We start from the raw sequence: 25,856 nt of genomic DNA on the forward strand, positions 1-25,856 counted from the left end.
AACGTTTCACCAACCCTTTGTAAAGAAAAAAGAAATTATTATCATACTATGCACTATTTACTGAATAGAAAATATTATCACGGGGTTCTATTATTGAAGTTACTGTGCTAAGCCTAAAACCTTAAAGAAGGTGCGTCGAGTTAAGCATAAATCGTTCGTTGTTCTCGTAAAAAATAAAACAAAACATGTACCTACCCAAGTTTAACTTCTTTATTATTCTATAACATAAATATAGCAATATCTCTACAACATCTGCATAAACTAATATTCGTCAAACGTATATATAAACCTCAGTAGTTTCGTAATTCGTCTTATTTTTCTCGTCAATAAACCCTTTCATGTTAAAACTCTGGCGTTGTAAAAATAAAGGTTGAAGCCATTGCCAATAACCGGGAATTCATTATATTTCTTTCCTTCAAGTTATGTCAAGCGATGCCCACTGATGGGATAGAAAGAGGGCTGGGAAGTTTAGTAATCACACCGTCGATACCGATGAAGAGATTCCTTCAAAGGTTTTCGATAAGCTTTAACTTTATCATAATAATTTGGAAAAAAAGTTTGTTTACGGTATCTTTAAACATCTTGCATATTACAAACTGCACAAAAACCTCTTACACAGAGAAATATGAGCATGAAATATCCCACAAAACTAATAAACAATGTTTCCACTACTTGTATCTTTTCTTTTCCATTTATGTTTTATTTCTGTATCAGAAACTGGGGACTCCTGACCCTGCGTCCAACTACTAGTCCGTTTCTGAATAGTCTAAGTAAGGAACAGAAACGTAAGGAAAACACGATAAAAATTATTTTAGTAATGCTGTATTTTTCCACAGTTCTTTGGTATTTTTAGTAATATCAACACGTACATTAAACAAACGAGTAAAGGACAATATATTGGATGGGTGTGTTTTTCTTACGGCAAAGTCACATCGAACTATCTGCTGAGCCCACCGAGAGGAATCGAACCACTGATTTTATCATTGTAAATTAGTAGACTTACCGCTGTACTAGCGGAGGGCAGGGTTGAAAGTGATAATATTTTAAAAATCTACATACGAAATCAACATGTATCTTTTTACACTTAAATGGTTTTTATTGTTCCTAAATTACAATAGCTGGGAGTGTAATATATCCCAAAAAGTGACTTACTTTTCGATCTCTAGTAAATTTCTGTTTTGTATTATTACGTTTTACTTATATTTACTAAAGTTTACTTGATTTTTACTTGACAGTTTATTTTTATTGTACCATTTCCTTTGAATCCAACAAAACTATAGAAAAATGAAATATATGCTTACTCGTACAAAGATTTCAAATAGGACGAGTCTGTATTTTCTTGGGTACAAATCTTTATCCCATTGCACTTTCTGAAATATAGTTGAATTTTTTATAGAAGAATAATTATCATCAATTGTTTTATAATGTCTAGAGTAATTTGTATCAAAGACTGTCCGACGACTTTTTTTTTTTTCAAAAGACATTTGTGACGAAATTTTTATTTTTTTTTTAACATTGACTTTACCGGTAGAATAGACTTTCAAATTTACAAGAATGTCACAGTTAAAGTCAGTTTATAGGTTTATTCTCTTCTAAAATGTGTAACAGGTTTTTCAGATATAATTGGTTTGGGTTTTTCTTACTTTCCCGCAAAGTACTCGTGTAGCTTGGCGCGAAATTAAAAATAAACCAAATCCGAAGTGGGAAAATGAAAGCTCACCGCAAATTGTGTCCAACGTACAAAGAGTAACATATTTAGCTATGTCCACCCATTTCTCGCTCTGCGCTTGTCTCAACTTTTCCACTAAGATTTGGCTCTGTTCGTTGAACATTGGAATGAAGTCTTCAAGAATTCGGAAGTGAAATGCAGGAGTTACCAACTTTCGTCTTCTTCTCCATTTACTCCCGAAACTATGTATCAAATACGATAAACATTTTAATATATATATATATATTAAAAGTATGTCGATATGATACGACTATATCGATTCAACGTCCAATACGATCTCACGAAAGAAGTTTTCAGTCAACAATACAAGTCAGTAAAAATCAATTTAGAAATTAACCCTTTTTGTAACATCAAAATATTAATAATTTATGTTAATTCATAAAAAAAACATAGAACGTAGCGTATTGTTGTAACACGCTGTATAAAACACATAATTAAACATTTGTTATTTGTCATGATTAATGGTAGCATTGTATTTGCTGGTCTAAACAAATGTCTTTTAAAACAAAATATTAATATGTTAAAAAAAAACCTAGATACTAAAAAAAGAAATGTCTATTCAGTGGTTATTTGTGAAATTCATTATAATGTTATTTTTTACCATATTTACACATGGTATCATTTTAAAATAATTACATATGTCTATGTGTGTGCGTATATTTGTTCTAAACAATGAAACTTATTTATATCTTAATAATCGCTTACATGTACTGTTTCTGTCAGTCTTTAAAGTATAACTCGTGTATGTATTATCTTCTTGGGTCTATATAAGTCTGGGGTAAATGCATTGACAATATAACTGAAAAATGTTATGAGCTGGGTATGTTTGGTGTCCCCGTAGGAATAGTGGTTTTAAGGCCCTGATTTTATTAATTACCTTGTCAACAATCCTGATCCCAGCCATGGATGCAAAAAAGAATATTCAGTTGATTTTTCTAATATTGTGGAACTTCTGAGAATCACCTGAAATAAAAAAAAATCCATCATATATTACATCAGTTCCACGCACTGATCACAATGTGGTATTTTGTAACAACGGTTTTAATTCCTTAATATTAATATTTTGCTTATACCTTATATGTGTAAGGTAATGTTGGAATGAATGCGATGTTTGTTTACTTACCTCTATAGTTTCTGGTTTAAAAAACGCTACAGAAGGTCGAATTCCATTCCAGAAACGATATATCCTTTCCTTGTGAAACAATTGAGCGAACCCACAAGTGACTTGGAACAATACTAAATAAAGTAAATATGAATCGTCAGTACGGGCTGTTTAGGAATTGTTTCTCAACGTTTTCATGCACCCTTATTTAATATAGAAACTTCCTCAAAAATTGGTTCCGTATGAAATGAAATTTGGAAACCTTCATATTTCTTTTAGTAACACAGAGACCTTTCAGGTGTGTGATGTAACAATTTATTTGTTATTGTTAGTTTTGCAATATTTTGCTAAAAACCGGCGGCACATTAAGTTACAATTATTGTTTCTTTGTTTCTAAATTTCGCGCAAAGCTACACGAGCTAGCCGTCCTTCACTTAACAGTGTGAGACAAGTGGGAAGTCAGCTAGTCATTATCACCCATCACTAACTCTTGGGCTTCTCTTTTACCAACAAATAGTGGGATTGACCTTATTTATAAAGGTACTTAGACAGCAAGACATGCATTATATCTCAATACGAACTCAGTTGGAAAGCTCGATTACATTTACCTTCTGAGATTTTAAGTCTTAAAGATATGCGGGTCAGGTTCAAACGACATCTAACTTCTTCTAAAAGAAAAAGATATGGACGGTAAAGAAAAACATATTTTAATTTCGAATATAACAGGATTAAAAACATGTAACACATTTCAACATGGTTCCTTTTAAAGACGTTCCCACGTAATTAAAGAGCAGTATTTATGAATAAATGTTGTACGTGATCATGTCTCACTGTCACAGACGAACACTTTAGAGAAATAAAGATACTACCTCATAAGCAGGTGTTTCAAACTTTATATATTTCAACATGGCATCATGAGGCAAAATCATGCGTTTTTCTTATAGCAAAGCTGAATCCACCGAGGGGAATCAAACCCCTGATTTTAGCGTTGTAAGTCCTTCGACTTACCGCTGTACTAACGGACGGCTGAGACAAAATCATAAACTGTAAATCAATTTTATTTTTAACATGCACGTGTGATATTTGTAGATTAAAAGCTTCTCTTTGGGTATAAATGTTGAACACTTTCCTTTTCTAAGTCTAGATGTTTTAAGTGTTTTTTTTTAATCAAAATGCAAAACTGTATAAGCTTTATAAATATAATAGCAATTGTTGTTTCATGTCACAGTTGTATCAACTTAAGTTTAACAATTTATATTTTATCACGTAAGCAGTGCTTATAAAATATTATAATAGTCATGTTTTACAGATCAGAAAGTCATAATGTTTAGTAATGTTTTCGATACGCAATATCTGCCAGACCACTGCGTCGTGGCGCATGTTCGCAACATGAGGGAAACGTCAATTCAATTACACTAATAAGTCTCTTAAGGATTACTTAGTTAATGTTCTAAACAGAAAACACACTAAAATAATCGTTATTAATGCCTTAGAGCTCTAAGTCTACTTACTCAAGTTGATGTTATCTATCGTTCTGGCATCCTTATGTCGCATGACCAATGACGCGTTACCAATGAATGGGTTTCGGAAGTCAATTCCTGGGAGTTTATTGATTGTGTTTCTCACCTTATACCATCTTATCCAAGATGGTATGAACGTAAGAACAAAAGATAGACAAAGTAAAAATATGGTGACGTACCAGTCATTCAAGTATCTAGGAACGCTGCCTAAAATCATGGTTAATTCTTTCATGGGCGACATTTAGTGTTCACTCTCGAGAAAAGGTCGGATACATCTGGCGATTAAAGTCACGAGCAGAAATGTTTAGGTTGTTAAAGTATCTCGCTACGTTCTCAGTTTACATTCATCCCACACGGTACCTGTACACTGACGAACAGATGGGATTAGGTTTTATTAATGTAGATAGATTAGGAATCAGCGTAGGAAATCCAAGGTTAAAAAATAACTTATCATTACAAATATATTAGAAAATAAGCAGTGTCCTTAGTTATAATTTATATTTATCGTATTTCCTGGCGAGAATTTGTTGAAGGACATACCAGCATGATTATGTATATATATGACAAAATGGAGGTAAGCAGCTTGCACTTCAAATGTGTACAGTCTATATCGTTGAGATGCTGGAACTATGATAATAATGTTCTAAGGTATTTATAACTTCTGTGATAAGTGAGTTGAGGTAATCTGAAATTGTGACTACGGCTTTTGAAAGAGGCAAGTATTGTTGTGAGAAGTGCATTTATAGATGTCAGAGACTATGAAATAACACATGAAAGGGTTGATGATATATGAAAGTCGATATATAACCCAAAGTAAAGACATTAAAGACAGATTGATTATTTCAAAGTAGGATAACAGTGTTTAAAAGTGGACAAAGACTGTGAGAATAACCACTGGAGGTGGAAGGTTTGTTTGATTTGAATTTCGGTGAAAGCTACACTAGGGCTATCTTCGCTAGCCGTATGTTTACGTTTTTGATACTGTTATTACTTTTATGGTACTTTTTTGTTTGTAACTTTATAGGGTACTTGTATCTTTTTATTAATAAATTCTATAATTGAAACGTTTTTTCTTAAACGCGCATAAAAATTACTTATCCATCAGTACGACGTTTTCTAGTTAAAGGTTACTTTTGCAGCATATATTTTCAAAATCTACCTCATCATCACGATAGTGATAACTGTTTAGCTTATTCGTAGTTACAAATAAGCCTTTCCAATATGTACGTCATTTTCTGCTCAGCACAAAAGCGAGGGCCATTTGTCACTCACAAAGGACGAAGTGTAGTTGATTCCCTCACTTGACTTCTAGAATATCCTTCTTAAAAGGACTCTGGAAGAAAATACAACTGTGTAAAACCTGGAGATAAAACCTATATTAACACATTTTCTGTGAAAGAAATGTTACTTTTTTCTCAACATAAATAATGTTCAACATTGGTGTAAGTGTGTTCCAACATGGTAAAGTACAAAGATGAATCACCTGGAGGCACATTTGTCAATCATTAAGTTATATAATCCCACTGCGTCAGCGAAAGATTTATGAATTTACAGGGTTGTAATTCGGGGTTCGATCTGCCGGTGGATAGCGCGTATCTAGCATTGCGTGGCGCAAAAAATTCGATGTTCGATTTCCCTTGTGGAAAAAGCGTATCTAGCATTATGTAGCTTTGCGCTGAGAATAAACTATGTCTAAATTCTACTTGCCTAATTAATGATATATTTACAATGATATAAATCAACAGGCCCCAAAACCTTGGCGATGCAACTTGTGGTTTCTACACCTCTGTGAATTATGATATTTGAATATCTACACATTTTTTATTAATTTAAATTTATTATTTTTCTGTAGATTGAACAGTTTTCTTTATTAGTTTTCTTTTATGATCTATTACTTCTTCGTTTCCTGCTCGTGTGCTTCCTTGGATATTTTTATATTCTACACCGAATGTGTAATTTCCTAGTTGTATGAATATGGTCTTGAAGAAATTGGTTTGGTTTGAATTTAGCAGTGAATGACTATAGAAAAGGCAGCTAGCCATCATCACCCACCGCCGACTCTTGAGCTTTTTTGGCGTCACTTTATTTACTAAACGTCAAATAACGTCATAAAGTGGTTGTAAAAGATGCCGTTCAACCGCGACTTTATACAAGCTGTAAGTGTCAATTGACTTGATTTACATATTCAAAATCATTTTATCATAAAGTATGCTACACTTCGTATAAATAAAATGATATACATATTTTTGAAAAAATTAGCAAAAACGAGACCGACACAGAAAAATTCGTGACCGTGGTCATCCAGTGTCAGGACCACAAGGTGATGTAGTATTACCTGAAGACGAAGAAGATATTCCAACTTCTATTCGGAGGGTAAGCAATAAAAGAAACTCATTTGCCTTTAGTTACTTTTCATTCTCAATGAAAAAATTCACAATTTTTTGTTGAATTTGAAAAGTGAGATTAGGAATGAAACATAACTAACACTTCGTGGTTTATTAGGCATTATTTTACTGTGTGTAAAAGACTATAGGAGTTGACATCAACAAATCAAAATTGAGTCTAACCTCCGATCACGAAACCTGAAATAAACAGGATAAATAACCGCATGAGATTGTTCCAATTCTAACTAAAATTAGTTAGACAAACCTGTAGCGTGAGGATATGTAACTTGTATAGGACATGAACATCTTCTGACAATATTGAATTAAAATAATAAAATTGTAACGTGTACAGTATCAGACTGCAGAGCCTAAAATATACGATTTTATTATCTCTTTCAGTGACGTGAACCATGATAAAGGTGACACCTGCAACATGAAGTCCCAGTTTCAGCGTTTTTATGAATATTTTTCAATAAACTGCCTCACCTACAGCTTAAAATAATGAATATATCATGACCATCAGCAAAACGCCATCACACAAAAAAAACATATATTCAGTCCTAAGCCTCAGGTATGAAACTGTTACAGTCATCTTCACGTCCGAGAGATCGTCGACCTCTCCTGAAGATGCAACGAATGACAAAATTTATGTAATGAATTATTATTTAGTTGTTTCCTTTGTATAGGGAAACTCTGTTGTTATCATAGACTGTCGTTTTCACACAGTCGTTGTATCCTAAACTACATGTAAATAAAGAACTGGATTAGTATCTGATATAACTATCGCAACAAGATAATTATTTTCATGGAGAACGGATTTTGTTTTATTTCCGTTGCAAAATGTGACGAAATCGTAAAGAAGCGTGATTTTCTTTGTAGTTTATATTTTCGTTATGGTTCTAAAATAATCATAAACTAGTTAACAAAATGTAAATGTATCGAAATATAACTAAAATTACTTCAAAAATATCAGGTTAGGCCTACCGACACAACTTTTTTTTTTCATGTGGAAGTTGTAATGGTGTTTGCTTTGTGAAAGCATAAAACATACAAGTATTTATTTTCGATATTATCATAATGCCACATACGTTTGACAGATTACAATATTATATTCAACTGAATGTATTCTCGTGCGTTACGTGTTGATGAAATTTCAAAGTTTATTGTTGTACAAACAATGGGTCTTGAGTTCATTGAAATAAATTTTGATGTACCAAACTTCGACATGTTACTTTTCTTATTTTTCTAGGTATGATGAAGAAATTTAAACACATAAATAGAAAAGGATAAACCTGATAGTTCAACTACTGTTTAATTGCATGCTAAGATATTAACTGTACGTGTATATCTTAAGTTATTCTATACACACTTTCTGTTAGTGGTTACTTGATAGTTTTTAGAGCGAAGCCACATTGAGCTAGCTTTTGTGTTCACTACGAGAACCGAACTGCGAATTTCAGCATTTTTAGCTTCAGGCCTGCCAATCGGAGGATTTCTAACAGTAAATTCTTTGATCTCATATCGTATACAGCCTCCTACAAAAGATGACGCCACATTAATCCATACTTTCAGTGTAGTAATGAAGTAAATATTTTGCACGTGTTCTAAGGATTAAATTTCATTTTCCTTATCTCGCTCGTGAGACAATTTTTATTGCAAGCTACTTTATAACCAACAGCTTTTGATTCACGCGATTTGCATCAGAGAATCGAAATAAATTCTACCAGTTACAGTATAAACCACATCTTACCAATTCATTATTTCAACTCAGGATTATCATTAGAAAATCACGAGCACGTCCTTCAGCTGAAAAAAAAGCGAGCATATTCGGTGATGATGATTCAAACCCGTGATCACGTTAGGAGTCGAACACCTTTACCTCCAGGCCAGGAATGAAAAACAGAGAAACAGAAAAATTGCGAGCAAAAAATTTGCCATTTCCGTAATGCTGTCATCGACAAAAATAAACAAGGAATGGATTTATATAGCAGTTCAGTTAGTTATGTTCATATACGAAGACTTGACTTAGCTAGTTATTTTTAACGAAAATTATTCATTAGAAAATAAACTGAGTTAACCATCAATTTGATTTACACTGTAGTGTGTCTTGTCAGAAAAAAGATTTCGAAGGGAAGAGGGCAGACGGATTTGGATAGACTGGAGTATTTCCAGAGACAAACGTAAAGACACTGAATGAGATAACGCGAGAACGAAGTGTTGAATTATTTTCCAAGAGAACAATACCAGAATTTGTTAGCACTAATGTGGAAGAACCATGACTGCAAAAAACACTTACCCTAAGTTGTCCAAATTGCACAATATGTATTTCTTTTATATCAGTCGTGGTATCTTATACGTAGTCTATTTTGATCTTAATAAAATCACTGAAGCAAATTTCATTGCGATGTGTATGTCACTTCAAACACAACATTTAGCTCATAGCTCTGTCATCTTTTAACCAATTTGAGATCTAATTACAGTTTTGGGCTCAATAGATCAAACCTTTTATATTGCCCAAACTCTCATAGATTAATTTATTCTAATCCTGACTATCAAGTGCCGCGACTATTAACGATTCCCTCTTGTTAACCAATAGAATGAATGTACCCCGGATACGGATAGTGTATGTTGACTATGAGAGAAAACTTGCTCAGCTGAGTGCGACCCTGAGTGGCTGTGATAAAACCATCTGTTTACTTTCAGACAATAATTTTTATTTTTAATTTAACTTTCATAAGGTGAAGTTTTAATTTTAATTTTTAGAAGATAAGCATTTAATTTTAACATTCACAAAGAACATTTTTAATTTTAACTTCTAGAAAATAAATTTTTAATTTTAATTTTTAGAAAATAAAGTTTCAATTTTAACTTTCAGAAAATATACTTTTTATTTTGTTACTTTAAAACAATGAATATCAACAGGATATTCCACGTCTTTAAAAATTTCAAATATAAAACTGACGCATTGTGTTAATATTTATATTAATGTGAGATTTGTTTGTTGTTGTTGTTTTTCAAGGTGCATTTACCAGAGCGTCCAACAAAATCTCGATATGTCGTGGACCTTTTCAAAATGGATCAGCAGTAAGTTTATGAAGTTGCACGAGAGCTACAAATCTGGAGTTCGATTTCCTGTAGAGATGAGAGCCATAGTGGTGATATCGATTGAGGTGAAACAATCTCCATGATTATGGAAAACTAGTTTTCATTTGAATCATAATCAACGAATATCTTGCCTCAAAGAAATGTTTTGAATTATTGTTCATTCTTATACATAAATCATGCGACTTTTTTGCTAGGTAATAGCAGTCCTTACAACCATGGGGCAGCAATGGTTCTTGCTCTCTTTTGTTTCTAGTGACAGTTTTCAGAAAAGCTTGTCATTACTTTCCCAATACAACATCCAACATCTTTCATGGGTATTCAGTTATATAAATTAACAAACGACGTCATGGGGTCGTACATAAGGTTTGACAGAACATACATTCCTTGACTGACACTCAATAATAACTTATTGGTGCCTATCACATTGAAGTTTTGTCTGTTTGTTTCAAATTTCGCGCAAAGCTGCTCGAGGGCTATTTGCTCTAGCAGTGTAAGACTAGAGGGAAGACAGCTAGTCTTCTGCCAACTCTTGGGCTACTCTTTTACCAACGAATAGTGAGATTGACCATCACATTATAACGCTCCCACAGCTGAAAGGGCGAGCATATTCGGTGCGACGGGGATTCGAACCTACGACCCTCGGATCATGAGTCGAGTGCTTTAACCACCTGGCCATGCCGGGCCCAGCGCAGATAGCCCTGCCAGAAATTTAAAACAAACTTAATTCTCACGATGATGATGACAAACACAGAATTCTCTAGCGCAGTAATATTTACACCCGTAATAAGTAATTTATATAAGATAAGAAGACTACATTACTATTCTAGTTATTACACTTTATTTCGTAAATATTACAATAAGTTCCGCACCTGAAGTATACTTAAAACCACAAATACGAAAAGTAAAAAAATCCATATTATATTATAATTTGAATTTTTAGCACTATCTAGAATATCTCATTAAATAGAGTTTATACAATAAATTCAACACAATATCTAAGTTCCGTTTACTTGTAGAAGGTAAGCTAACCCTACTTTTGGTAGATAGACATTGCTTTTACCGTAAACTATCTGAAACAACAAAAAGAAAAAGGCAAACAACCCATCACACACACAAAAATTCAGAATGAACTTAGTAAAATTTCTTCTTATACAGAGAGTAGTGATACCGATTTCTTTGTTTAATTCCTTTTTGGTTTACTCTCGTACCCGAGGTTCTATTCTCATCCGTAATCCTTGTTTAGGCCGAAGCACTAATTCTGCGTCGATTTTTATCTTGTCTCTTGGGTCCAAGGAAGTCACGTTGAAGTTGCGAAGAATATTTGCTATTACAACTTTCTGTTTCAAGATTTCAAACTTTTGTCCTGTAAGTATTTAAAATCCATAATTAAAAAAAAATATTTCAAATATTTGTGTCTAAAATATTTTATATCAGTATATAAAACCTAAAGGGTTGGCGTAGTCGTAGGGTAATGAATTACTCTAGTAAATGTAGCCAAATAAATAAATATGGTCATATCCTCATTCATGTTCAGAGTTTTCCTCGCTAATCTACAACAATAATAGAATGCGCTCGTAATTTGCTATCTATAATAGACACGTATGCGTGCGCATTTGATTTTGAACGTATATAAATAACGGATAAATATAAACATTATTCAGTATACATTTTGTACAATCACATATTAAAAACCTACAACTTTTTTTTTGTCTAACGTCAGATCGTACATTATACATTTATTGACTGATAGTACTTACGTTCGGTAAAGTTTAGTCCTAAGTAAAGCAAAACATAGACACAAATTATAGTCGGAGTTTATCTATTTATCAAACACGGGTCGTACCTTCAACAAGAACGAGTGGATTCGATGATTTTGGTGTTTGCGATCAAAATTATTTTGTATTATTTTAGGAATTTTGTATTTAAAGTAATATTATTGTAATAAGATACTGCTTTTACCGTAAACATTTTTGCGGGCCTCTGCTGGAAGTACATAATAAAAACAAATGGGTTTTAATTTCATTAATTGTCATTCCACTTTCAATTATGATATATTTACTCATTATAGCATTAATCTAAACTACCTTGGTGGAGGCCGATGTTTTATAAGTCAAGAAGTTTCACACATGTGTGGTAGCCCAATTATCAACTACATGGAACAAGCATGTTCGGCGACGGAGATTCGAATTTGGAACTTTCATGATACGAGTTTACCGCTTCTAACTACAAGGATATGCCAGACCCTATGAAGTAGTGAAAACCTACACTTACCTGTCTACATGATTAAATATGATAATTAAACCGACCTATATTATTCGTTCTTAAATTTGGAAGTTGTTAAAATATATCCAATACTTACCAGAACAATGACAATAAACAAATGCCAAACCAGGACTTTTCATACCTACATGAACAATTACCATAAATAAATCAATATTAATGGTTTTGGTTGTTTGTTTAGAATTAAGCACAAAGCTACACAATGGGCTATCTGTGCTCTGCCCGCTACGGATATCGAAACCCTATTTTTAGTGTGTAAATCCATAGACATTCGACTGTGCCACTTGGGGGGCAAATATACTCGTTTACACTTGTTTGTTTGGAATTAAGCACAACGTTACACAGCGGGCTGTCTGTGCTCTGCCCACCACAAGTATCGAAACCCTGTTTCAAGCGGTGTGCGTCCGCAGACATGCCACTGGGGAGCAATAATAATGGAACCGGGAAAAATAAGTTGAAAAAACAACAACTAATCCCCCCACAAAAAATGTGGAAATTCAGTATTACAGTGACGTCGAGTGACAAACAGCAAAGTTACATCTCATAATGACTATCTTGTGACACTCTCTCGATGAAGCTTCTGGCAGGGTGTATATTCACAGAGTAGATCACGAGAGTACATCCTCATGTGATCATAAATTTACATATTCTACTGTACGTCACCGCTACGGAATCTGATGTCAGTTTAATGGCGCTCCACTGTACAGCGTTAAGCGTCCCTTATGTGATGTCATTTTAGTGTCTTCATATATGTAAAAAACGGCTGATTTGGGTTCAGAAATTTTTTTATATAAAGGAGCGAACATAAAAATATTGGTTGGAATTGGTGATACTGGGTTACCCATCCTTGGGCCATTTGTTTGTATATAGTTGTGGTTGTTGAAGATGAAGTTTGACTTGATCTATGAGGGTTGCTAATTGGTTGCTGGTAATGTCTATTGATGGGTTAGGATCTCGGATATAGAGTTACAAGACTATCTTGCAGGCTTCAGATTAGACTTGAAATTGAAAGAGTCTTTGATGAATGAGCCGGCTGATGTTACATATTTGGAGAATGCCCATGTTGTGTATTTACCAAGATTGTAATTAAACGATTCATATGTAGTCATTATTGGTCGTAATGGACAATCTGGTTTATGAGGTTTGGGGATGCCGTATAATATATTCTCTTCAAAAAAAGAAACGCAAAAGGCAAAATTTGAGACAAATTGTTAACAAGCTTATTCCGGGCAGTTCTCTATGACATGTGTCAAACTTTGCACATTCACTGCTGAACATCCAAAGTCGGCAAAGGCGAAGTCCACGCTTACTAGTTGAAGTTTAACGTCACTCAACGTCAATAACGAGTATGCCCCCCGTGTGCATCAATAACTGCTTGGGATTTCCTGCCCATGGAAGCGATGAGATGACGAATCACATCTTGTGAAATGGCTGTTCACTCAGCCTGCAAAGCTGCTGCAAGCTGAGGTAGAGTCTGCGGTCGAAGTTGTCGCCGTCGCAGACGTCGGTCCAACTCGTCCCAAAGATGTTCGATGGGGTTTAAATCTGGTGATCTGGAGGGCCAGGGAAGAACATTGATGTTGTGGTGTCTCAAGAAGACAGTGGTGAATCGGGCTGAGTGAGAACGGGCGTTGCCATGTTGAAAAACGTCATTGACGTTCACCGTGATGGGTTGCACATGGGGCCTAAGAATCTCGTCGACGTATCGTTGAGCCGTAAGATTCCCTCGAATGTGCAAAAGGTCTGTTCTGGCAATGTAGGCGATGGCAGCCCACATCATGACGCTGCCACCATCAAATCTGTCAACTTCCCCCACACAGTTTGCTGCAAAATGTTCACCTCGGTGACGGTAAACACTGGTCCTTCCATCCTGCCTACGAAGCATAAAACATGCCTCCATCGTCGATGAGGCCATACCCGATGTGCCCGAGTCCACTGCAGCCGTGCTTGACGATGTTGCTGGGTGAAGATGACGCCTCTGACTGGAAGTCGAGGTCGGATTCCTGTATCTCGTAGACGGTTGCGTACGGTCTGATCGGAAATCCTACGCAGCCCTGGTATGGTTGAGGCAGTAGACGTCGCAGTGGTGGTCCTATTCCGAAGGTGAGGTAACCGGATGTAGCAATCTTGTGCTGGCGTGATCACATAAGGTCTGCCAGATCGTGGACGGTCACGAGTTGATCCATGTTGTTGGTGACGATTCCATAGCCTTGTGATGGTGCTTGGGTGGACATTCACAGCTCTGGCAACATCTGATCGAGATTTGCCTGCCTCCAATCGACCAATGGCGTTGTTGCGTTGTGCTTCAGTCAGTCTTGGCGTAACTGTATTGCGTGTCGGTGGCTTAACACTGAGCTAAAGAAACCGAGAACTCGTCACTTTTATTGGGGTTTTGCACATGTTGCACTTGCAGAACATGCAGATCTCTCAAACAAATTTATTGGACACGAATGAGTTTTGGCGAAAAATCCGATGTTTTCCTCCGTTTTCAAGGTGCACAACTTTTATTGTCATTTTGGTCTGACAATCAGTGCCTTAACACGTGTAATATCACATACTCTGAGCTTGTAACGTTTTTACATATATTTCTCTTTAAAATTGTGTTGTGCGTGAGTTGGTCTTGCGTAGGTAGGAATAAAGTGTTTTTGAAATTGTGTTTTTTTTTTCAATTTTAGTGGTATTTTGTTTAGAATGTTCTTCATTTTTGGGATGTATTCATAAGTGTTCATTATGACTATAGCGTTTCCATTATCTGCTTTTAGAATTCTTATATTTTTGTCTTCTTTTAGCTTTTAATGGAATTAATGTCTCTTTTTGTAAGATTGTTTTTTAGCTTTCTGTTTTGCGAAATTATGTTGACGGTTTTATAAGAAAATTCTTTGAATAAAATTGTTTAAGGAAGACAGAAACAACTAATCCCTAACTTTGTAAAGGTAAAACTATCAAAAAATTTTAATCAATGCACAAACATTATCCAAAATTTACAAAAAATCTACTTAAAGCCATGTTGAACACGAAATACAAAGAACTGCATGACAAAAACATAAAATGAACCTGGACCATTAACTGGCATGTTGCATTAAACCAGAGTTTTACGTACGTATACAACGAAACATAAACCAAATCAACATTAGGAGTGTCAGAGACAAAAGGGTCTGCCACAATAAAAAAATTAGAAAAACTAAGATGCAAAGAACACAAGCAATTAACACAGCATTACATCCATCACTATACTGGTACAAATATGCAGACGACATGATTGCGGGAATCACATCTACAGAACTCACACTTAATTTTTTCATTCACATTAACTCTACACATCTCAACATTAACTTCACATGTAAACAGGAAGAAAGCAATCAAATATCATATTTTAACCTCAAAATTACAAGAACCGATACACAATTTAAAACAGAAATCCACCGCAAAATCACCATATATATTCCTTGGGACAAAACCAAAACTCAACATCCCAAGAAACCAAATAAACACAGCCATAAAACTATGCTCGCCAGATAAAATTAACGACGAATTAAACAAAATAAAACAATACTTCATCAACATCAATAAGTTTCCTCCACAAACCGTAGAAAAATTATACGCACACACCTAGACATAAAGCAAAATCAACCAAAAAATTAAATATATCCCACAAATTAAAAAGTCACGATACTATATACTGCTGCATACTATATATTTCCGACATCAGCAGAAAAATAACCAATATTTGTCAAAAAAAAGTTACAAAATATGACTTTCCGGTTAATACCAAAGTTATTCAAAAACCAGGCACAAAACTAAGGTCTATACTGACAAACACCACACCAACATTATTTATAAAATACAACGTGATAACTGACACGACTTCAATATTGGAGAAACAAGTAGAAAAATGGAAACCAGAATAAAAAAAAACACAAAAAGTCACCTTCACACGTTTTCAACACTTCAAATCAAATGAAGACGACATAATCGTAGAAAACACCCAAATACAAAATAAAAAAACAAATATAAACAAACGCAAAATCAAAGAAGCCTTACTTATACAACAACTCAAGCCCAATACAAAGGAACACCATTATACCAATATTAATAAATATAATCAAACATTCAAGCACGCCCTCTACAATCCTACACTTAGTTGCACAACCCCTTTTAAACATGTGGTCAGCTATCGGTCAGTAACCTTTTTCTTTCTTCGTGAACATGACGATGACCGAAAAAGGTCGAAACGTTGTTCGCTCCTCTACTTAAAAAATTTTCTCAATCCAAACCAGCCATTTCTATATATATTTTTCTCTACAAGAGGGTTTTCTCGTCATCAATGAAAAGAAATCTTTATCATCTCTTCATAATTAAGCAACATTTAGTTCACGTTTCATTATTGTTAAATAATAGACTCTTAATTGTTGTTAATTAACCAGCACCTCATTACTATAAACCAAGTAGAAACCTCACTACGATTGGCCAACCAATATCCAATTACTGTACACCAGGTAAAACCTCATTATGATTGGCTACACAACATTTCATAGTTGTTAACCTCGCAGTACATAACTGTTAATCCAAAGCCACTGTTAGCTTTTCGTTGAAATAAAAGACAACTTGAACATGAATTTAACCGTGATAACTTATTAAGATGAATGAAACTTTGGACTTACTGACTACAACATCCTCTCGTAATGTTCTTCCGATGAAAGGAACTGGGGGGGGAAAATTCGTAGAACCACCTGAATCGGAGAGAAGGTCGAAGTTTGTGTGCAGATTTAAAAGATAACAAAATAAATTAAGTTATAATTTGTGCTGAACAACAATGAGTTATAATTAATAAAATTATATATTTGAGCACATTATTGACAACTTGGTAAAATAATAATTCTATACTACCGGGAAATATTTTAAAATCTCTTTTCAAGTTGAAAATTTAATGGATATGAAGAAACAAGAAAAGTGACTTCTGTAATAATAAGATGTATTTTACACAGAGAAACAAAGTATTTAAAGCTATTACTACTGTTAACACGAATAATTAATAATAATAATAAAACAAGGGATTAACCTACGTACTTTCAAAGCACAATCCATGTATTTCAGTTGTTTAATGTCTTCTATTGTAATGGACCTTTCGGTATCATTTCCAAATACTGAGTCCAGTTCGTCTTGTATTTGTTTCTGAACAAACGAATCCAAACCAATGAGATAAAGTGTCCAGCTAATTCCCATAGCAGTCGTGTCATGTCCCTGTTTAAATAGATGTATAGCTATATATCTACACACATATATACATATTTCTATATATCTATACACATATATTATTTGGTTGACTGTGTGCTTTAAACATATAGTAAGGTAAACTTATAGTACCGAATTGTTTGGTTGTATCAATTGTTGAATGAGTATTTTAAACACCTAGTAAGGTAAACTTATAGTATCAAATTGTTTGGTTGTATCAATTGTTGAGCGAGTGTTTTAAACACCTAGTAAGGTAAACTTATGGTACCAAGTTGTTTGGTTGTATCAATTGTTGAGCGAGTGTTTTAAACACCTTGTAAGGTAAACTTATGGCACTGAATTTTTTGATGATCTTAGAAGAATAGTAAATTTCTGAACTATATTCTCATGCGGTTTTATATGGATGGTAAGTCAGGCTGGTAATATTGTGAATTAAGTTTTAACATGGGAAAGTAGGCTACAGAAACAAAACGACTAAGTGAACAGTTTTGAATATATATGTAAATACATACATGCTACTGAATAAACACGTGGATAGACCTGTGTTATTGAATAAACGCGTGGATAAGTTTACGTTACTGAACACGCACTTGGATAAGTTTGCATCATTGAATAAAAACGTAGATAAATGTGTCATCGAATAAAATAACACTTTTCAACAGAAAGATAGGAAGACTGAAAGTAAAACTGGAGAGTAATTAAAAATGTAAGTAGGTAGTAGTGGGTGGATGAATAGAGAAAGGATCAAGGTTGGAATGGACAAAGTGAATATAAATTCCAACGTTTTTACCTCAAACATGAACGTGTCCACTTCTTCACGAATATCTTCCAGGGTTAAGCTGAGATTATTCAAATGATGGTTAATCATCAGGTCTAGCAAAGGTCGCCTCGTCTTCAATTTATTATCGTTACTATCATCCTGTTCATTACCAGAAGCTCGGATCACCAGTATCTGGGCTTTACGATTACGAATTATCTAGAAAAAAAGTGTCATCAAATTTGTTAATTAAAACATTAGACCAGAAATCTCCTATTAACCATAATATCTTTATTCTATAGACGCTGCTTCAAACCTGCAATATACTCACATGAGTATGTTAAATAACTATGTTTAAAAGTCAGGATCGTATGTTTAATTTGTTTTAAAGTTTAAACTAACGGAATTAGATATCCTCTTTTTGTTGTTTTTCACAGCTTTGTCTTACCCAATTAGTCTGCACGATGGTTTCTGTATGTGGATACATCAAACGTATCACCTTTTATTAGCACCCTGGAACTTGTCTACGGCGTACACTTTGTGACCGTTTAATGGATCCTGGGCTCACCCAAAATGTACTTTTAATTTAACATAATAAGTACGTTTATGCTGATTTAAGTATATAAGTAATATACATATACATAAATCACAAAAAAATTAATAAATAAATGAAGGATTTTCATAGAGATTCGTACCATTAAGTCCTAACTATTCTTTATAATAGTCTGAAACTATAGAAAACGTTGTCAATCGTTTATCATAATGAATAATATATGGACATAAAGATAAAGTCTGAGTTGTGAAACATAACATTTCCATTTCACTTTCTTTTTTTTCATGTAGTTTTTTTCAGTAATCTGTTGTTCTTCCACAATCTTAACAAAACTCAAACTCAGTTAATGAAGAAAGAAATTAATATGAAGGCTAGAGTACTTACTTATCATTTATTATTTGTACCATTAAGTCCCTTGGGCTATTTGTGTAACTTCACGTAATTACCTACCGTTCTGATAAAGTTGTGTAGTTCTGTTAAACCTTTTTTTAAACGACGCCCACAAGAAAATAGTGAAGATAATACCACAGGCCAAAGCCACAGTCGTATGATACGACACGCAAACGTTTCACCAACCCTTTGTAAAAAAAAAAAGAAATTATTATCATACTATGCACTAATTACTGAATAGAAAACATTATCACAGGGTTTCACAACTAAGTTGTCATTTATACATTAATTTTACAGCGTGTTCTTTTAGCTTCACTGCGAGTGTGGCGTAAGATTCAGTTTGTTCGTTGTTCTATTATTGAAGTTACTGTGCTAAGCCTAAAACCTTAAAGAAGGTGCGTCGAGTTAAGCATAAATCGTTCGTTGTTCTCGTAAAAAATAAAACAAAAACTGTACCTACCCAAGTTTAACTTGTTTATTTCTCTATAACATAAATATAACAATATGTCTACAACATCTGCTTAAACTAATATTCGTCAAACGTATATATATACCTCAGTAGTTTCGTAATTCGTCTTATTTTTCTCGTCAATAAATCCTATCATGTTAAAACTCTGGCGTTGTAAAAATAAAGGTTGAAGCCATTGCCAATAACCGGGATATCATTAAATTTCTTCCCTTCAAGTTATGTCAAGCGATGTCCACTGATGGGATAGAAAGAGGGCTGGGAAGTTTAGTAATCACAGTTTAGTTAAAGAGATTCCTTCAAAGGTTTTTGATAAGCTTTAACTTTATCATAATAATTTGGAAAAAAAAAAGTTTGTTTACGGTATTTTAAACATCTTACAAACTGCACAAAAACCTCATACACAGAGAAATAAGAGCATGAAATATCCCACAAAATTAATAAACAATGTTTCCACTACTTGTATCTTTTCTTTTCCATTTTTGTTTTATTTCTGTATCAGAAACTGGGGACTCCTGACCCTGCGTCCAACTACTAGTCCGTTTCTGGATAGTCCAAGTAAGGAACAGAAACGTAAGGAAAACACGATAAAAATTATTTTAGTAATGCTGTATCTTTTCACAGTTCTTTGCTATTTACAGTAATATCAACATGTACATTAAACAAACGACTAAAGGACAATATATTGGATGGGTGTGTTTTTCTTACAGCAAAGTCACCTCGAACTATCTGCTGAGCGCACCGAGAGTAATCGAACCCTTATTTTATTACTGTAAATTAGTAGACTTACCGCTGTACTAGAAGGAGGCAGAGTTGGATGTCATAATATTTTCAAAATCTATATACGAAATAAACATGTATTTTTTTACACTTAAATTGTTTTTATTGTTCCTAAATTACAATAGTTGGGAGTGTAATATATCCCAAAAAGTGACTTACTTTTCGATCTCTAGTAAATTTCTGTTTTGTATTATTACGTTTTACTTATATTTACTAAAGTTTACTTGATTTTCACTTGACAGTTTACTTTTATTGTACCATTTTCTTTGAATCCAACAAAACTATAGAAAAATGAAATATATGCTTACTCGTACAAAGATTTCAAATAGGACGAGTCTGTATTTTCTTGGGTACAAATCTTTATCCCCATTGCACTTTCTGAAATATAGTTGAATTTTTTATAGACGAATAATTATCATCAATTGTTTTATAATGTCCAGAGTAATTTGTATCAAAGACTGTCCGACGACTTTCTTTTTTTTTCAAAAAACATTTGTGACGAAATTTTTATTTTTTGTTAACATTGACTTTACCGGTAGAATATGCTTTCAAATTTACAAGAATGTCACAGTTAAAATCAGTTTATAGGTTTATTCTCTTCTAAAATACGTAACAGGTTTTTCAGATATAAGTGGTTTGGTTTTTTCTTACTTTCGCGCAATGTACTCGTGTAACTTGGCGCGAAATTAAAAATAAACCAAATCCGAAGTGGGAAAATGAAAGCTCACCGCAAATTATGTCCAACGTACAAAGAGTAACATATTTAGCTATGTCCACCCATTTCTCGCTCTGCGCTTGTCTCAACTTTTCCACTAAGATTTGGCTCTGTTCGTTGAACATTGGAATGAAGTCTTCAAGAATTCGGAAGTGAAATGCAGGAGTTACCAACTTTCGTCTTCTTCTCCATTTACTCCCGAAACTATGTATCAAATACGATAAACATTTTAATATATATATATATGTTAAAAGTATGTCGATATGATACGACTATTCTATCGTGAAGCCGTGATACGACAATATCGATTCAACGTCCAATAAGATCAGTGTTTCTTCACGAAAGAAATTTTCAGTCAACAATACAAGTCGTGTGTACAGTAAAAATCAATAGTACAATTTACGTAATAGAAATTAACCCTTTTTGGTATTTGACATCAAAGTTTTTATCCAAATTAGTTTTCATAGTAAGTATTTTTTATTTGAAATTTATCATGTAGGTTTAATTATCCCTAATTTTTAAAATCATGTTTAAATTCCCCCAAAATGTGTTGAAATCCTCCTATAAAACAAAACATAGAACGTCCACAGACGTAGAAACTATGAGTTAGCTGAATAACACGCTGCATAAAACACATAATTAAACATTTGTTATTCCTGTGTTCGTATTTTAAAACCAAAGAAATATTATGGATGGTAGCATTGTATTTGGCTGGTCTAAACACAAATAATAATAGGCATTGAATCCCATTCTACTAAAATAAAATATTAATAATGTATGTTAATTTATAAAAACCTAGCTATTGTTGGCTTTGTTATTTGTCATAATTAATGTATTTTTGCAAGAAATGTCTTTTGAATGTTAGAAAAAAACACTAAAAAACTATTCAGTGGTTATCTGCAAAATGTATTATAAAGTTATTTTTTACCATATTTACACAATGGTATCATTTTAAAATAATTACATATTTCTATATGTGTGCGTATATTTATTCTAAACAATTAAACTTATTTATATCTTAATAATCGCTTACATGTACACTTTCTGTCAGTCTTTAAAGTATAACTCGTGTATGTATTATCTTCTTGGGTCTATATAAATCTGGGGTAAATGCATTCACAATATAACTGAAAAATGTTATGAGCTGTGTAAGTTTGGTGTCCCCGTAGGAATAGTAGTTTTAAGGCCCTGATTTTATTAATTACCTTGTCAACAATCCTGATCCCAGCCATGGATGCAAAAAAGAATATTCAGTTGATTTTTCTAATTTTGTGGAACTTCTGAAAATCACCTGAAATAAAAAAAATCCATCACATATTACATCAGTTCCACCCACTGATCATAATGTCTTATTTTGTAACAAGTTTTTAGTTTCTTAATATTAATATTTTGCTTATACCTTATATGTGTGAGGTAATGTTGGAATGAATGCGATGTTTGGTTACTTACCTTTATAGTTTTTGGTTTAAAAAACGCTACAGAAGGTCGAATCTTATTCCAGAATCGATATATCCTTTCCTTGTGAAACAATCGAACCCACAAGTGACTTGGAACAATACTAAATAAAGTAAATATGAATCGTCAGTACGGGATGTTTAGGAATTGTTTCTCAACGTTTTCATGCACCCTTATTTAATATAAAACTTTCACCAAAATTGGTTCCGTATGAAATGAAATTTGGAAACCTTCATATTTCTTTTAATAATACAGAAACCTTTCAGGTGTGTGACGTAACAATTTATTTGTTGTTATTAGCTTTGCAATATTTTGCTAAAAACCGGCGGCACATTAATTTACAATGATTGTTTATTTGTTTTTTTTATTTTTGAATTTCGCTCAAAGTCACACGAGGATTATCTGCGCTAGCCGTTCTTAACTTAACAGTGTGAGATTAGAGGGAAGGCAGTTAGTCATTACCACTCATAGCTAAATCTTAGGCTACTTTTTTACCAACGAATAGTGGGATTGACCGTTACTTTATAATGCCCCCACGGATGAAAGGACTAGCACGTATGATGCGACGGGAATTCGAACCCGCGACCCTCCAATTACGAGTCGAGCGCCTTAACCACCTGGCCATGCTTGGCTAATTTACAATGGTAACATCAGTTTTCTCATAGAAATAAACGCAAAGTAAAATAATTTTGCTGATGGAGCAACGAACATTAGTTTAAATAACTACAACATTTCTCTGTACATCTTTATACATAAGATTGAAATTTTATTGAACATTATAAAAACTAATCCACTTTTAAAACATTGTCACAAGGTGATCACCTTTATTCACGGATATTATAGTAGATATACGACCTTATTTATAAAGGTACTTAGACAGCAAGACATGCATTACATTTCAATACGAACTCGGTTGGAAAGCTCGATCACACTTTCCTTCTGAGATTTTAAGTCTTAAGGACATGCGGGGTCAGGTTCAAACGACATCTAACTTCTTCTAAAACAAAAATATGGACGGTAAAATAAAAATATTTTAATTTCGAATATAACAGGATTAAAAGCATGTAACACATTTCAACATGGTTCCTTTTAAAGACGTTCCCACGTAATTAAAGAACAGTATTTATGAATAAATGTGGTACGTGATCATGTCTCACTGTCACAGACGAACACTGCAGATAAATAAATATACCACCTTATATCCAGCTGTTTCAAACTTTATTTACTGCAACGTGACATCATGAGACAAATTCATAAACAGTAAATCAATTTTGTTTTCAACATGCACGTGTGATATTTGTATATTAAACTCTTCTCTTTGGGTATAAATTTTGAACACTTTCCTTATCTTAGGCTAGTTCGAAGTGTTTTTTTAATTAAGTGCAGAAAGCACAACTGTATAAGCTTTATAAATATAATAGCAATTGTTGTTTCATGTCATCAACTTAAGTTTAACAACTTATATTAGTAATAACCCATAAAAAACTAGTATTTATTTACGAACAGAAAAAACTCATAATGTTCATTAAAGTCCATAACGAACTTATCGGATAGAATAAATAAAAAACAAATGTCATATCTCAAGTAGTTTATATTCGTCATGAAAAATGGTTTCCACACTTCAGTCAGCACTAAAACTTTAAAATGATTAAAACAAAATTCCCAACGAACTGGGTTATGAACCTCCTGTGTTTTCGACACGCAATATCTGCCAGACTAGTGCGTCGTGGCGCATGTGCGCCACATGAAAGGAACGGCAAGTTAATTACACTAATAAGTCTCTTAAGGATTACTTAGTTAATGTTCTAAACAGAAAACACACTAAAATAACATGTTATAAATGCCTTAGAGCTCTAAGTCTACTTACTCAAGTTGATGTTATCTATCGTTCTGGCATCCTTATGTCGCATGACCAATGACGCGTTACCAATGAACGGGTTTCGGAAGTCAATCCCTGGGAGTTTATAGATTGTGTTTCTCACCTTATACCATCTTATCCAAGATGGTATGAACGTAAGAACAAAAGATAGACAAAGTAAAAATATGGTGACGTACCAGTCATTCAAGTATCTAGGAACGCTGCCTAAAATCATGGTTAATTCTTTCATGGGCGACATTTAGTGTTCACTCTCGAGAAAAGGTCGGATACATCTGAGCGATTAAAGTCACGAGCAGAAATGTTTAGGTTGTTAAAGTATCTCGCTACGTTCTCAGTTTACATTCATCCCACACGGTACCTGTACACTGACGAACAGATGGGATTAGGGTTTATTAATGTAGATAGATTAGGAATCAGCGTAGGAAATCCAAGGTTAAAAAATAACTTATCATTACAAATATATTAGAAAATAAGCAGTGTCCTTAGTTATAATTTATATTTATCGTATTTCCTGGCGAGAATTTGTTGAAGGACATACCAGCATGTATATGTATATATATGACAAAATGGAGATAAGCAGCTTGCACTTCAAATGTGTACAGTCTATATCGTTGAGATGCTGGAACTATGATAATAATGTTCTAAGGTATTTATAATTTCTGTGATAAGTGAGTTGAGGTAATCTGAAATTGTGACTACGGCTTTTGACAAGTATTGCTGTGACAAGTGCATTTATAGATGTCAGAGACTATGAAATAACACATGAAAGGGTTGATGACATATGAAAGTCGATACATAACCCAAAGTAAAGACATTAAAGACAGATTGATTATTTGGAGGTAGGATAAAAGTGTTCAAAAGTGGACAAAAACTGTAAGAATAACCACTGGAGGTTGAAGGTTTGTTTGATTTGAATTTCGGTGAAAGCTACACTAGGGCTATCTTCGCTAGCCGTATATTTACGTTTTTATACTGTTATTACTTTTATGGTACTTTTTTGTTTGTAACTTTATAGGGTGTCTTGTATCTTTTTATTAATAAATTCTATAATTGAAACGTTTTTCTTAAACGCGCAAAAAAATTACTTATCCATCAGTACGACGTTTTCTAGTTAAAGGTTACTTTTGCAGCGCACTCCGCTAGTACAGCGATAAGTCTCCGTATTTACAACGCTAAAATCAGGGGTTCGATTCCTCTCGGGGGGCTCAGCAGATTATCCGATGTGGCTTTGCTATGAGAAAGCACATATACTTTTGCAGCATATATTTTCAAAATCTACCGTACGTATTACGTTACTACCCGATCATCACAATAGTGATAACTGTTTAGCTTATTCGTAGCTGCAAATAAGCCTTTCCAACATGTACGTCATTTCCTGCTCAGCACGAAAGCGAGGGCTATTTGTCACTGACAAAGGAGGAAGTGTTGTTGCTTCCCTCACTTGACTTCTAGAATATCCTTCTTAAAAGGACTCTGGAAGAAAACACAACTGTGTAAAACCAGGAGATA

At 33.8% G+C, this 25,856-nt stretch overlaps 2 protein-coding genes across 2 annotated transcripts in view; both read right to left on the minus strand.

The window, feature by feature from the left end:
- LOC143234411 (cytochrome P450 4c3-like) overlaps window positions 1-4,641 on the minus strand; it is a 24,240-nt gene extending 19,599 nt beyond the window's left edge. The window contains exons 1-4 of the mRNA XM_076471776.1: window positions 4,343-4,641; window positions 2,853-2,965; window positions 2,607-2,692; window positions 1,721-1,911 (exon numbers count right to left, since the gene is read on the minus strand). Coding sequence (XP_076327891.1) covers window positions 1,721-1,911; window positions 2,607-2,692; window positions 2,853-2,965; window positions 4,343-4,592 — 640 coding nt within the window. The 5' untranslated portion in view covers window positions 4,593-4,641. The remainder of the gene's footprint in view (window positions 1-1,720; window positions 1,912-2,606; window positions 2,693-2,852; window positions 2,966-4,342) is intronic.
- A 6,018-nt stretch (window positions 4,642-10,659) lies between these two features.
- LOC143234415 (cytochrome P450 4c3-like) lies at window positions 10,660-24,613 on the minus strand. The gene is made up of 10 exons (XM_076471781.1): window positions 24,524-24,613; window positions 22,463-22,571; window positions 22,219-22,304; window positions 21,027-21,217; window positions 20,607-20,676; window positions 19,113-19,239; window positions 18,143-18,328; window positions 17,188-17,361; window positions 16,782-16,850; window positions 10,660-11,203 (listed from the first exon to the last, which is right to left on the minus strand). The coding sequence occupies exons 1-9, from the start codon at window positions 24,583-24,585 to the stop codon at window positions 16,785-16,787; spliced, it is 1,071 nt and encodes a 356-aa protein (XP_076327896.1). The 5' UTR covers window positions 24,586-24,613; the 3' UTR covers window positions 10,660-11,203; window positions 16,782-16,784.
- Between the last annotated feature and the right edge of the window lie 1,243 nt (window positions 24,614-25,856).

Source organism: Tachypleus tridentatus, chromosome 12, assembly GCF_004210375.1.
Source record: "Tachypleus tridentatus isolate NWPU-2018 chromosome 12, ASM421037v1, whole genome shotgun sequence".
NCBI lineage: Eukaryota > Metazoa > Arthropoda > Merostomata > Xiphosura > Limulidae > Tachypleus > Tachypleus tridentatus.

Excerpts from the sequence above, each read along its gene's own strand:
- LOC143234415 (XM_076471781.1), bottom strand. The coding sequence starts at position 24,585 with ATGTCGCCCATGAAAGAATTAACCATGATTTTAGGCAGCGTTCCTAGA. Across the intron at positions 19,240-20,606 it reads TATTTGAAATCTTTGTACGA|GGTTGGTGAAACGTTTGCGT; the intron begins GTAAGCATATAT and ends TTTTTTACAAAG. Across the intron at positions 17,362-18,142 it reads TGGACACGTTCATGTTTGAG|GGACATGACACGACTGCTAT; the intron begins GTAAAAACGTTG and ends CTATTTAAACAG.